General features: G+C 43.4%; 1 protein-coding gene across 1 annotated transcript in view; it reads left to right on the plus strand.

Annotated features, from left to right (window-relative positions):
- The window catches only part of sned1 (sushi, nidogen and EGF-like domains 1), a 140,993-nt gene that overhangs the window by 108,373 nt on the left and 18,820 nt on the right, over positions 1-13,800 (plus strand). Inside the window, exon 20 of the mRNA XM_080185265.1 lies at positions 7,397-7,675. Coding sequence (XP_080041391.1) covers positions 7,397-7,675 — 279 coding nt within the window. The remainder of the gene's footprint in view (positions 1-7,396; positions 7,676-13,800) is intronic.

Below are 13,800 nucleotides of genomic sequence, written 5' to 3' on the forward strand. Positions count from 1 at the left end.
ATTTTACCACGAAGACCAGCCAGTGGGAATTCTGCACCTGACTGCATCCAATCTTTACCCCTCTACCAGCAGTTCCCTCTCCTCCCTCTGACAGGTGACTGAGAACAGGGATTCAGTGGAAGAAATTTGAATGAGACTTGTACAGCACCACACATTAGGAAAGATGCCAAGAGCTTCAAAGGCTACAGATAAGATTTACGAGAATGGCAGAAGAATAAAGAGAAATTCACTCTCTGCAATGACTAGAGAAAGTAGGATTCTTCTGATTACAGCAATGAAAGTTAAGGGAGATTTAATATGCATTGAAAAGTTAGAAGGGACGTCATAAAGTATTTAAACTGTTTATACTGGCGAGGGGACCAATGTGTGGAGATTTTGGGCAACGCTCCGAAAGCGAGTGGCTTTTGCTACCAAATAAACCTGCTGGACTTTAATCAGGTGTTGTGAGGCTTCTTACTGGGAGGATCAGTAACCAGAGGACAATGACGTGTGATCACTGGCAGGAAAAAACAAAGAGAAAGTGAGACTTTGTTTTTACACAAGGAGTTGTGATGACCTGATGTGCATTGCCTGCAGATTCACTGAGAATATTTTAAAGGGAATCTGATATATACTTGAAAAGGAAAAATGTAGAAGACTTTTGGGAAACACAGGCACAATGGGCTGCATGGCCTTCATAGGTGCGGTATGATTTTGCATTACAGTAAGAAGTCTCACAACACTAGGTTAAAATCCAACAGGTTTATTTGGTAGCAAAAGCCACTAGTTTTCAGAGCGCTCACTGCTACTTTGTCAGGTGAGTGGGATTTCAGTTCACAAACAGGGCATATAAAGACACAAATTCAATTTACAAAATAATGGTTGGAATGTGAGTCTTTACAGGTAATCAAGTCTTAAAGGTACAGGCAGTGTGAGTGGAGAGAGGGTTAAGCACAGGTTAAAGAGATGTATATTGTCTCCAGCTGGGACAGTTAGTGAGATTTTGCAAGCCTAGGTAAGTCGTGGGGGTTACAGATAGTGTGACATGAACCCAAGATTCCGGTTGAGGCTGTCCTTATGTGTGTGGAACTTGGCTATCAGTCTCTGCTCAGCGACTCTGCGCTGTCGCGTGTCATGAAGGCCACCTTGGAGAATGCTTACCCGAAGATCAGAGGCCGAATGCCCATGACTGTTGAAGTGTTCCCCAACAGGAAGAGAACTTTCTTGCCTGGTAATTGCCAAGCGGTGTTCATTCATCCGTTGTTGTAGCATCTGCATGGTCTCCTGAATGTACCATGCCTCAGGACATAGTTTCCTGCAGCGTATCAGGTAGACAACATTGGCTGAATTACAAGAGTATGTACCGTGTACCTGGTGGATGGTGTTCTCAATTGAGATGATGGCATCCGTGTCTTATTGTTCCATATTATCTAGGGCACAGCCCCACCCACTCGGATTCTTCTGAGCAGATGGTCACACGTAAAACCATTGTTGATCATCGTAAAAACCCATCTGGTTCACTAATGTCCTTTAAGGGAGGAAATTTGCTGTCCTCCAGACCCACAGCAATATTGTTGACTCTTAAATGCCCCTTCAAGGGCATTAAGAGATGGGCAATAAATACTGGCCCAGCCAGCCACACCAACATCCCATGAAATAAGTTTTTAAAACACAGGCTGTATATTCTCGTAAGTTATAATGTCAGCTGTCCCCAGTACACAGGACTCAATTATATCTTGTATCCTGAAGGTGAACATCATAGATATAGTATAAGGTTGTAAGCTTAAGAACATAAGAACTAGGAGCAAGAGTAGGCCATCTGGCCCCTCGAACCTGTTCTACCGTTCAATAAGATCATGGCTGATCATTTCGTGGATTCAGCTCCACTTACACACCCACTCACCATAATCCTTAGTTCCTTTACTGTTCAAATATCTATCTATCTTTTCCTTAAAAACATTCAATGAGGTAGCCTCAACTGCTTCACCGAGCAGGGAATTCCACAGATTCACAACCATTTGGGTGAAGAGGTTTCTCTTTAGCCACTTGAGCATGCTGACCCATCAGTGTAATGCTGAGAGGTGAAGCATTGTCTTTGGATGCTGCTTCAAACCAAGGCCCCGTCCAAATGCTCAGGTAAACACTAAAGATCTCATGGGATGGTTTGAAGAACTGTGGCCATTCTGACCAACATTGAAAGAAGGGAGGCAATTCTCCCAGCCCACTGCACTGCTCCAGCAGTGCAGCAGGCTGGAAGATGTTAGCGGAGGCCATCTTGTGTGCTTCCTGCTGGGCGCCGGATCTCTGCACATTTCCCAGTTGAAGACTTCCAGTATTATCAGCTCTGCGCCAGAAATCGGTGCAGAATATGGAAATCTTCATTTCCACGTAATTAGAAGCCTGGGACTGAAGTCTTCAGGTCTGCTAGCATTTCCCCTCCACTGTTAAACTGCCACTGCCCAAGGGGCAACTTGGCAGTGCCCACCAGGCAGTGCCAATGGGGTCAATCCAGATTATTAGAGGGGCAGGGCCTATTGAGGGGCAATCGCTGGGCGTGGGGGGTCCAGGTGCCACTCTGCACATGGGATTGCTAGCAGAGGGAGGGCGGATGGCAATTGGGGCTGGCCATCTGGGTGAGGGTGGGAGTGGTGGTTAGGATGGTGAGAGCTGCCAGTGGGAGGTGGGGATCTGCTCGGGGGGGTGGGGATCAGGAGATCAGGGTTGGCCGGCTGGAGGGTTGAGGAGATTGGATCTGGCTGGAGGGGGGGAACATAGGAGCTGGCCCTGGGAGGCCAGCAATCATGGGGTGGGATGGTTGGCAAGGGTGGTTATGGGGGATTGCAGGGCTGGCCAGCGATCGGGAGATCGGCAAAGGGTCTCTGGCAAAGTCAGAGGAGCTGTCAGAGCGGAGATCAGCACATGTGCAATATCCTGCTCAGCGATATGCTGCCGGCTCTCGTCGGGAATAGGCCCCACCCACAGATTTCCATAGGGAGTCACACTAGGACACTCGGTGATGCATAGTGTTCCTGAATCACACTAAAAAATCAGTGACAATCTTTTTGGGAGAATCCTGGTCCACATCTGGAATACTGTGTGTAGTTTTGGTGTCCATGTTTAGTTGCATTGGAAGTGGCAGAACAACACTTCAGTGGGTTGATCCCTGGGATGAGTGGGTCATTCTATGAGGAGAGGTTGAGTAAATTGGGTCTAATTGGGTAAATTGTCTTGAGTTTAAAAGAATGAGAGGAAATCTCACTGAAACATAAATTTCTGAAGAGGCTTGATAGGGTAGATGCTGAGGTTGGGGAATTTAGAGAATGGAGGTACAGTCAAAAGATAAGGGGCTGATTATTTAAGGTTGTTAATAGGAGAAATTTCTTCATTCAAAGGTTGTGAAAATTTGGAAATCTCTATTCCAGAGGATTGTGGATGCTCCATTGCTCAATATATTTAAAGCTGAGATAAACGGCCTTTTCTTTCTCGGAGTCAAAGGGTATAGGGACTGAGTGAGAAGTTGGCACGGTAGCACAGTGGTTAGCACTGTTACTTCACAGCTCCAGGGCCCTGGGTTCGATTCTTGGCTCGGGTCACTGTCTGTGTGGAGTTTGCACATTCTCCTCGTCTTTGCGTGGGTTTCCTCCGGGTACTCCAGTTTCCTCCCACAGTTCAAAGATGTGCGGGTAGGTGGATTGGCCATGTTAAAATTGCCCCTTAGTGTCCTGGGATGTGTAGGTTAGAGGCATTTAGTGAGTATAATATGTAGGGATATGGGGGTAGGGTCTGGTGGGATTGTATTTGGTGAAGACCTGATGGGCAGAAGGGCCTCTTTCTGTACTGTAGGGTCCTATGGTCTATGATCTAGTCTCAACCTTGTTTTTCTCTAGTTCTTGCTTTCAGATGGCAGCTGTTCATTGTTTTGCAGTCATGTTTTCTGTGGGCACACCTGTTTCTTTAATAAAAGCCAAATACTGTAGATGCTGGAAATCTGAAATACAAACAGAAAATTCTGGAAAATCTCTGCAGCCCTGACGGCATCTATGGAGGGAGAAATGTTTCGAGGCTATAAGTCTCTTCATCAAAGTCTACCTGTTGTTTCTTGTCCCATTATCACTGTTTGGTTCTGCCTCACAACTCTTTTGTCATTTATATGTCTCCTATCTTCCACTCTATCACAGAACTTTCCTTTTGTTCCTTTCTTTTGCCCTCCCCCATTTCACCTAAATATAAACTTATTACGCTGCTGATTTTTTCCGGTTCTGATGTATGGGGTCTATTGAAATGTTTGTTCTATTTATCTCCCTCCACAGATGCTTCAAAGATATAAATGGGTGCATGATAATTGTTGTGTTGGGACTCACAATGGAGTCTGATTTTCTGACTGTCAGTGGCAGGAATACAGCACCTCCCCCCCCCCCCCCCCCCCCCGCCCCCCCACCTCCCTCCCTCCCACCTGTCTGTGTGAGTACTTAAAAAAGGGGAATTTTGGGAATAAAGGGCAGAATTTTACATTCCCCAACAACGGAATTATAGACTTAGGGGGCCCATATAATTGCCAGGATTGCCTTTCCGCTCCAGCAGTCCCAACCTTTCTGCAGTTTGACACTGGGACGGGAGAGGCCCCAAGTGCTGCAGCCCACCCTTTTCCCTAGCCAGCCCCAACAATTTTGCATTCTCCACTGACTCTTCAGGTGAGAAGCCCCATCATCTGCAAAGTCTGAACCATAAGACCATCAGATGTAGGAGCAGAATTAGACCACTCGGCCTATCGAGTCTGCTCTGCCATTCAATCATGACTGATATTTTTCTCATCCCCATTCTCCTGCCTTTTCCCCATAACCCCTGATCCCCTTATTAATCAAGAACCTATCTATCGCTATCTTAAAGGCAATCAATGACCTGGCCTTCTGCGGCAAAGAGTTCCACAGATTCACCACTCTCTGGCTGAAGAAGTTCCTCCTCATCTCTGTTTTAAAGGATTGCCTCTTTAACCTGAGGTTGTGCCCTCTGATTCTACTTTTTCCTATCAGTGGAAACATCCTCTCCACATCCACTCTATCCAGGCCTCTCAGGAGTCTGTAAGTTTCAATAAACCCCTCATCCTTCTAAACTCCAATGAGTACACAATTAGAGTCCTCACCCGTTCCTCATATGACAAGCTCTTCATTCCAGGGATCATTCTTGTGAACCTCTAGACCCTTTCCAAGACCAGCACATCCTTCCTTAAATATAGGGCCCAAAATTGTTCACAATACCCCAAATGAGGTCTGACCAGAGCCTTATCCATCCTCAGAAGTACATCCCTGCTCTTGTAAGGAAGGACTGTAGAAAAAGAGATAATCAGCCATGGATATCTAAGGAAATAAAGGAGGGTATAAAAGTGAAAGAAAATGCATACAAAGTGGCAAAGATCAGTGGGAAATTAGAGGATTGGAAAATCTTTAAAGATCAACAGTGAGCCACAAAAAAAGTTGTAACGAAAAGTAAATTAGATTATGAGACTCAACTAGCTTAGAATATAAAACCAGATAGCAAAAGTTTCTACAAATATATAAAATGAAAAAGAGTGTCCAAAGTAAATATTGGTCCTTTAGAGGACAAGAAGGGGGATTTAATAATGGGAAATGAGAAAATGGCTCAGGCATTGAATAGGTATTTTGTGTTAGTCTTCACAGTAGAAGACACAAATAACATGCCAAAAATTGATGACAGGATGGCTATGGCAGGTGAGAACCTAGAAGCTATCATTGTCATGAAAAAGGTAGAGTTGGACAAGCTAATGGGGATAAAGGTAGACAAGTCTCCTGGTCCTGAAGGAATGCATCCCAGGGTACTAAAAGAGATGGCGGGTGAAATAACAAATGCACTAGTGGTCATTTACCAAAATTCGCTGGACTCTGGGGTGGTTCCTGCAGATTGGAAAACAGCAAATGTGATGCCACCATTTAAGAAAGGAGGTCGACAAAAGGCGGGTAACTACAGGCTGGTTAGCTTAACTTTTGTAGTAGGGAAAATGCTTGAATCTATCATCAAGGAAGAAATAGTGAGACATCTAGATATAAATTGTCTCACTGGTAAGATGCAGCATGGGTTCATGAAAGGCAGGTCATGTTTGAATAATTTAGTGGAATTCTTTGAGAACATTACATGCTCAGTGGACAATGGGGAACCTGTGGATGTGGTGTATCTGGATTTCCAGAAGGCGTTTGATGAGGTGCCACACCAAAGACTGCTGCATAAGATAAATGTGCATGGTGTTAAGGATAATGTATTAGCATGGATAGAGGATTGGTTAACTAACAAAAAGCAAAGACTAGGGGCTAAATGGGTATTTTTCTGGTTGGTGATCAGTGACTAGTGGTGTGCCTCAGGGATCACTGTTGGGACCACAATTGTTTACGATTTACATAGATGATTTGGAGGGGACCCAGTGTAGTGTGCCAAAATTCGCAGATGATACTAAGATGAGTGGTAGAGCAAAGTGTGCAGAGGACACTGAAAGTCTGCAAAGAGATATAGATAGTCTAATTGAATGGACAAGGGTTTGGTAGATGGAGTATAATGTTGGTAAATGTGCAGTCATCCGTTTTGGTAACATAACAGCAAAATGGACTATTATTTAAATGGTAAAAAACTGCAGCATGCTGCTGTGCAGAGGGATCTGGGTGTCTTTGTGCAAGGATCACAAGGAGTTGATTTGCACATGCAACAGGTAATTAAGAAGGCAAATGGAATTTTGTCCTTCATAGCTAGAGGGATGGAGTTTAAAAACAGTGAGGTTATGTTGCAGCTGCATAAGATGCTGGTGAGGCCACATCTGGAGTACTGCATACTGTTTCTCCTTACTTGAGAAAGGATATACTGGAACTGGGGTGGGTGCAGAGGAGATTCACTAGGTTGATTCCAGAATTGAGAGGGTTCGCTTATGAGGAGAGACTGAGTAGACTGTGGCTATATTCATTGGAATTCAGAAGAATGAGGGGAGATCTTATAGAAACATATAAGATTATGAAGGGAATAGATAAGATATAAGCAGGGAAATTGTTTCCACTGGCGGGAGAAACTAGAACTAGTGGGCATAGCTCAAAATAAGTGGAAGCAGATTTAAGACTGAGTTGAGGAGGAACTTCTTCACACAAAGGTTGGAATTCCCTGCCCAGTGAAGCAATTGAGGCTACCTCACTGAATGTTTTTAAGGCAAGGATAGATAAATTTTTGAAAGTAAAGGAATTAAGGGTTATGCTGAGCAGAGGGGTGAGTGGAGCTGAGTCCACGAAAAGATCAGCCATGATCTTATTGAATGACGGAGCAGGCTCAAGGGGCCAGATGGCCGACTCCTGCTCCTAGTTCTTATGTTCTTATTGTAGCCTTTTCGACATGAATGCTAACAGATGCTCACTGTGTCTTCCTGCTACAGGGCCACTGCCTCCTCAGAACCTCGTGCTGGCTGCTGTCACAGCAACTACAGCAACGCTGCGCTGGGACGAACCTCTGACTGGCTCCATTGATGGTTACATCATCAATATCACAACCAGCCGTGACGTGAAAAGCCGTTACATCCCCAATGGAAAATTAAACGTGTACGCTCTCCATGACCTGGAAGCAGGGCACAGGTACAAGTTGGCTCTAATGACGGTGCAGGACACAGAGAGAGGAAAGTTGCTTAGTGAGCCTGCATATCTGACCATCAACACATGTAAGTACAGCAGGCAGAATATGGGTGCATTCAGTGATTAAAATGAGGATGTACCTGTAAAGATGCTAGCTAGGGAAGAGAGTTTGAGAGAAGGGACACACTGGGCAGGATTTTATGGCCTTGCTCGAGTGAGACCATAAAATCCCAGCTGAGCTCAACAGACATTTCCATTTTCCTCCCCTCGCCCGCTCCGATTCTGTGGTGGATGGGATGGTAGAATTTCAGCAACTATGTGTTCACTTGGAGACGAGGAGCTTGGGGTTAAAAAAAGGGACAACATGGGCAAATTAGGCCGAAGGGCCTGTTTCCATGCTGAAAACCTCTATGACTCTATGACTATGTAAATCAGGATGGGCAGAGATTAAAGAGTAGATAGATTTGATTTGATTTATTATTGTCACATGTATCAACATAAATGAAAAGTATTGTTTCTTGCGTGCTATATAGACAAAGAGACCATTCACAGAGAAGGAAGCAAGAGAGTGCAAAATGTAATGTTACAGTCATAGTTAGGGTGTAGAGAAAGATCAGCTTAATGCAAGCTAAATCCATTCAAAACTCTGACAGCAGCTGGGAAGAAGCTGTTCTTGAGTTGGTTGGTATATAACCTCAGACTTCTGTATCTTTTTCCCGAAGGTATGTGGGGTCCTTAATTATGCTGGCTGCTTTGCTGAGGCAGTGGGAAGTATAGACAGAGTCAATGGATGGGAGGCTGATAATAACATGACAGTGTGTGCATGTTCGGCTCAAAACAAAAGTGAAACTAAAACTGGGTCACATGACACATTTCTCTTCCAGCGATTGAGATAGAAATGGGAAAGGCAGAGATAAAAAGAACGTATAGATCAGTGAGGGAGATGGGACAACATACAGTTAAAGGAGAGAAGATGATAAAGAGAGGATACATGCTGGAAGAGGAAATGCAAGCAGGGAGCGAGGTGTTAGAGGGGGAGACAGACTGAGGAGATATAAGAAAGAATATACGTCAGAAGGGAAGACTGAAGAGAAGATACAGAGTGAGGAGTGGATGGGATAGAGACTGAAGGTGTTGTGATATGCCTGTAAGGATCTCAGCATGACATCACTGGAAGGGAAATGTGTCATGTGACCAGTCTTAGTTTCACTCTTGCTTTGAGCAGAACACACACACTGTCATGTTATTACAATTATATAATACCCTTGGCTTACTCACTATACAAGACACAAAGCATCAATCGCTTATAAGGGATTGGATAAACACTTGGGTTCACTTATTAAGATTAGGCTCATAAGAGCAGTTATACATCAGTATAAAACTTGAAGATGTCGGAAGTGTGTGTACATGTGTGCTCTGCTCAAAGCAATAGTGAAACTAATACTGAATCACGTGACATTTCCCTTCGAGTGATGTTATGCTCATATCCCTTAAATGCATATTACAACACCCCCTTTTTAAAAAAATACTTTAACTCCTCTTAAAGAAATAAGACCATTTACAATAATGTTTACCTTTAGTTGCCAATACATAAAATACACAGGATTGATGTATCTGTGGGTCTCTAAAACATACAGGTAATCTGCTGGAACACCCAGATCTTTTAATGGTAACCTTATCTGCTGGTGTCTTTAACTGCTCACAGTGATCTGTGAGTTTGTCATTCTTGGATATTGTTCTTGGTTTCATTCAACATCTTGTCCTTGACACAATGGTACTTTATAGTGATTGAGGAGCTAGAATGAATCTGATTTGTCCTCAGTTACAGCTCACTATTGCACCTTTGTGTGCAATGACTCCTCAAGATCACTAACGTCAGGTTAGCTCAGTCAGGGAATGTGAGTGAACAGGTTCTGGGCTGCTGGATTTAAGCAAGTACGGGAGAGTCAAACCAAAACAAAAATTATAAAAATTGGGCCAGAGAAGGGGTGGCTTTGGGAATTGCTGATCAATAAATTGAATAAAAAGCAGACACCATTACTCATGATGTGTTCCCACTGTAACTCATCTTCAAAGGCAGAGCTTTGGAAAAGCCCTCGAAAGTATCTGCAGCAATATTCATTCCTGATACTACAGAAGAGAGAAAGTCAAGGGAACGTTGTCAGAATGTCTACAAAATTCCTCAGTTTGAACCAGGATGCTGTTGACCTGCTGTCCAAATTCAAAGATTTTAAACAGCACAGAGAGCTATGGTTTCTTGATTCAGATGTGTCTGACCCCGACCAGAAAGCCATGAAAATTTGCCTAGTAATTGGGAATGAAAGTCTCTACAGGCTGATCATGTCAAGTATAACAGCAGAAGAGCTAACAGTTCCCAAAAACATGGACTACTTTGGAAGACAGATTCAAAATCAGGTTAAACTTTTGTATTCATATAAAATCCATTGACCATTTTGTCAGCAGATACAGATTTAAAGGGTATGTATTGCGATTTTTTCAATCGCACAGCTTGCAGGCAGAATTATTGAGTTGGATATTGCATCCACTCCCATGGAAGCATTACAGCAAGGTCTGCTTGACAAGCCCAAAATGTCTAGCATTGAAGAGCCAGTGAAGGATGGAAGTACAAAACCATTATTGTAGATTGACAGAACTCACATGTCCTGGTAGAACCTCAGTTGTTGATGCCAAAGCACCCAAACCTAGCAAGACATATGGAAGGTGTGGTCTTCTACATGCACAAAGGAAATGCCCAGCTTTTCATCAATTCTGCAAGGCACGTGCCAGAAAGGGCCATTCGCAGCACAGTGCACTAGAGCAAAGACTGATGCAGCTTCAAAGAGCCACGCACTGATGCAAACAGACCGTACACAACAGGTACCTTTGAGCAATAAGGATGACCATCCGATGCCCCATCAGAAACATACACATGAGGTGACTGAAAAAACAAAAAATTACAATGTGGAAGAGGAGATGAAGTGCACTGAACATGTTTCACATCGTCAATCTGTGGCAAAAATAGATAGAAGTCTCACAACACCAGGTTAAAGTCCAACAGGTTTATTTGATAGTAAATGCCACAAGCTTTCAGAACACTGTTCCTTTGTCAGGTGAGTGGAGAGTTCCACTCACCTCTCCACTCACCTGATGAAGGAAAAGCGTTCCAAAAGCTTGTGGCATTTACTATCAAATAAACCTGTTGGACTTGAACCTGGTGTTGTGAGACTTCTTACTGTATTTACTCCAGTCCAATGCCGGCATCTCTACATCATGAAAACATAGATGCCAGCATTACATTTGAAGTCTTTACCAATATTCACATTATCTGCCCTAAGAAGGTTGGTAACTATTTGTCATTGGCCAAAATTGACACAGAGCAAGTTCCAATGTGCTGCCTTTATGAATTTCAAAAGACATGTATCCTCAGTTGTGCAAGCGCATGGTGAAACCTACTGCTGTGGAACTTTCAACGTCAACAGTTCATTAATTCCATGTGGAGGGTCCATAGTCCTGGAGTTTGAGTACAATCAGTCCTCCTGGGCGTCACAGATATTCTACATTGTGGAAACTGAAGGCCCAGTGTTTGCAGGTCTACTGGCATGTTGTGACCTCACACTAGTAACGATCCATGGGATCAGTCAGGCATCACAAGGCTGAACAACCTCAGAAACTACTCCTATCAACTCAGTACATAACCTTGAATCAAAATATCCAGAATGTTTTGACTGAACATTCAGCAAGCTGGTTCCTATCTGTGTTCAGCTGAGCAGTACATACAAATTTACCTACTCTTACCCATTTTTACTCACTCAGAAACTAAAGAACATATTTTCCAACTGCAAGCAAAGATGATCAATGTGCACAATATTCTTCAAGTTTACAGTTGGGACAAGCTGTCATCCAGGATCCCACAGAAGATACATAGCAATCAGCCAAGGTTAAAAGGATTTATATTGGCCTAAGGCCCTATGAAGTCATTGCACACAAAGGTGCAATGATGAGGCGCAATTGAGGACAAACCTGATCCATTCCAGCTCCTTGAGCACTGAATAGTGTTATTGCTTCCAGGACAAGTTCCCAAATCAAACCAGGAACAAAATCAAGATTGGCAACTTCACAGTTCATCACCGGAAGTGAACAACTAAAGGAAAACCCAGACAAGATTACCAGTATAAGATCTGGGCATACCAGCAGATTACCTGTTATGCTTTAGAGACTCTCTAATTCATTTACACTCATAGATTGTGGGCACCACTGGTTGGGCCAGCATTTACTGCCCATCCTTATTTTCCTTGAACTCAATGGCTTGCTTAGTCATTTCAGAGGCAGTTAAGAGTCAACCACATTGCTATGGGTCTGGAGTCACGCATAGCCTAGACCAGGTAAGGACAGCAGGTTTTCTTCCTTAAAGGACATTAGTGAACCAGATCGGCTTTTAAGAGAATTGGCAATAGTTTCATGATCATCACTAGACTTCAAATTCCAGAATTTTATTAAATTCAGATTTCATCATTTGCATGGTGGGGTTTGAACCCAGATCCCCAGAGCATTATCTCAGGTCTCCACATTGCTAGTCCACTGACAATGCCACTATGCCACTGCCTCCCCAGTGTTGCTCACGGTCCCATATACAGATTCATCTTTCATCAAAATGTCTTTATTTGCTTTTAAACATTTCCCTGTGTTGTGTCAAAAAGTATCTGGACATGTTTTGACTAATTGGCTTTTGGCTAATTGACTTAACTTCTCCAGCAATCCAACAACAGCATCTTGCATTTATGGAGCACCTTTAAGAGAAAGAAATGACCCATGGAATATTGATACAGGTCAAAGTCAGTGATTTTGGACCAGGACCAGACCTGAGATTCAACGTTCAGCTCATGGTTGAACAGTGCAAGTTTACAAATGGTCAGGGCCAGTGTGATTTGTGGCCATTGATGGGGATGTAATAAGTGGCAGTGGGAGTAGTGGTTATGAAAATCAAGACCTTGGTCTTCCTGAAGTGGGAACAATTGTGCATATGCAATATTTGATAGACTGACAGTTGAGTCGAGTGAAACAGTGGCATAGTAGAGCTGGATATGTTCAATGAGAAGGCTAAATCCCATGCCTGTGGGTGATGTTGCCAAAGGGCAGCATGTAAATAAGAAATGAAGTGATCCAAAGGTATATTTTGGGGGGATTCGCTGAGATACAGTGCAGAATAAGAAAACTAAACAATTGCTAGAAATACACTTGCAATTTTTAGATAGATTTAAATAGCAACTTGCCAAGTCAGTACCATGGAGTTGGATGTTGCATTAGAATGGTGTGGTTAGCAGTCACACAGTAGGACTTAGTAGATCATGTCCTGCTCTTAAAACTATATTTCCAGTAATTTAGTTAATTTAGTTTTGTCCTTTTGATTTCCTGTGTTCACTTCATTTTGCACTTTAGCTCTACTGTTTGGATACGTATTCTACTTGCTATCGTGGAACTGGAAAGTAAAAACTTGCAATTCTATAATGCCTTCCCAATCTTTAATTATGTATTTTGAAGTGTTGTAACTTAGGGTAAAGAGGATCGGTAGAGGAATTTCAGAAATATGCCTGCCTGCCCATTTCCCTGTTCATAGAGTCATAGAAGCACATACTCCCTACAGTGCAGAAGGAGACCATTTGGCCTATTGAGTCTGCACAGACTCTGTCTGACAGAGTACCTTACCCAGGCCCTTTCCCCCACCCTATTCCCGCAATCCCATACATTTATCATTGCTAATCCATCTAACCTAATTATCTTGGAACATTAACATGCCAATCTATCTAACCTGCACATCTTTGCCCTGTGTGAGGAAAGCCATGCAGACGTGGGGAGAACGTGCAAACTCTACACAGTCACCCAAGGCCAGAATTGAACTTGGGTCCCTCGCGTTGTGAGGTAGATGTGCTTAAGCACTGTGCCACTGTGGTGCCTTGATGAAGAATATGGTTGCATGGTTAACATAGAACATAGAACACTACAGCACAAACAGGCCCTTCGGCCCACGAGTTGCGCCGATCACATCAACACCTACCAATCTATAGACCTATCTATAACCCCCAATCCCATAAAACCCCATATACTCATCCAGAAGTCTTTTAAAAGACCCCAGCAAGTTCGCCTCTACCACCACTGACGGCAGCCGATTCCATTCACTCATCACCCTCTGAGTGAAAAACTTACCCCTAACATC

This window comes from Carcharhinus amblyrhynchos, chromosome 3 (assembly GCF_965287045.1).
Source record: "Carcharhinus amblyrhynchos chromosome 3, sCarAmb.v2.hapA, whole genome shotgun sequence".
Taxonomy (NCBI): domain Eukaryota; kingdom Metazoa; phylum Chordata; class Chondrichthyes; order Carcharhiniformes; family Carcharhinidae; genus Carcharhinus; species Carcharhinus amblyrhynchos.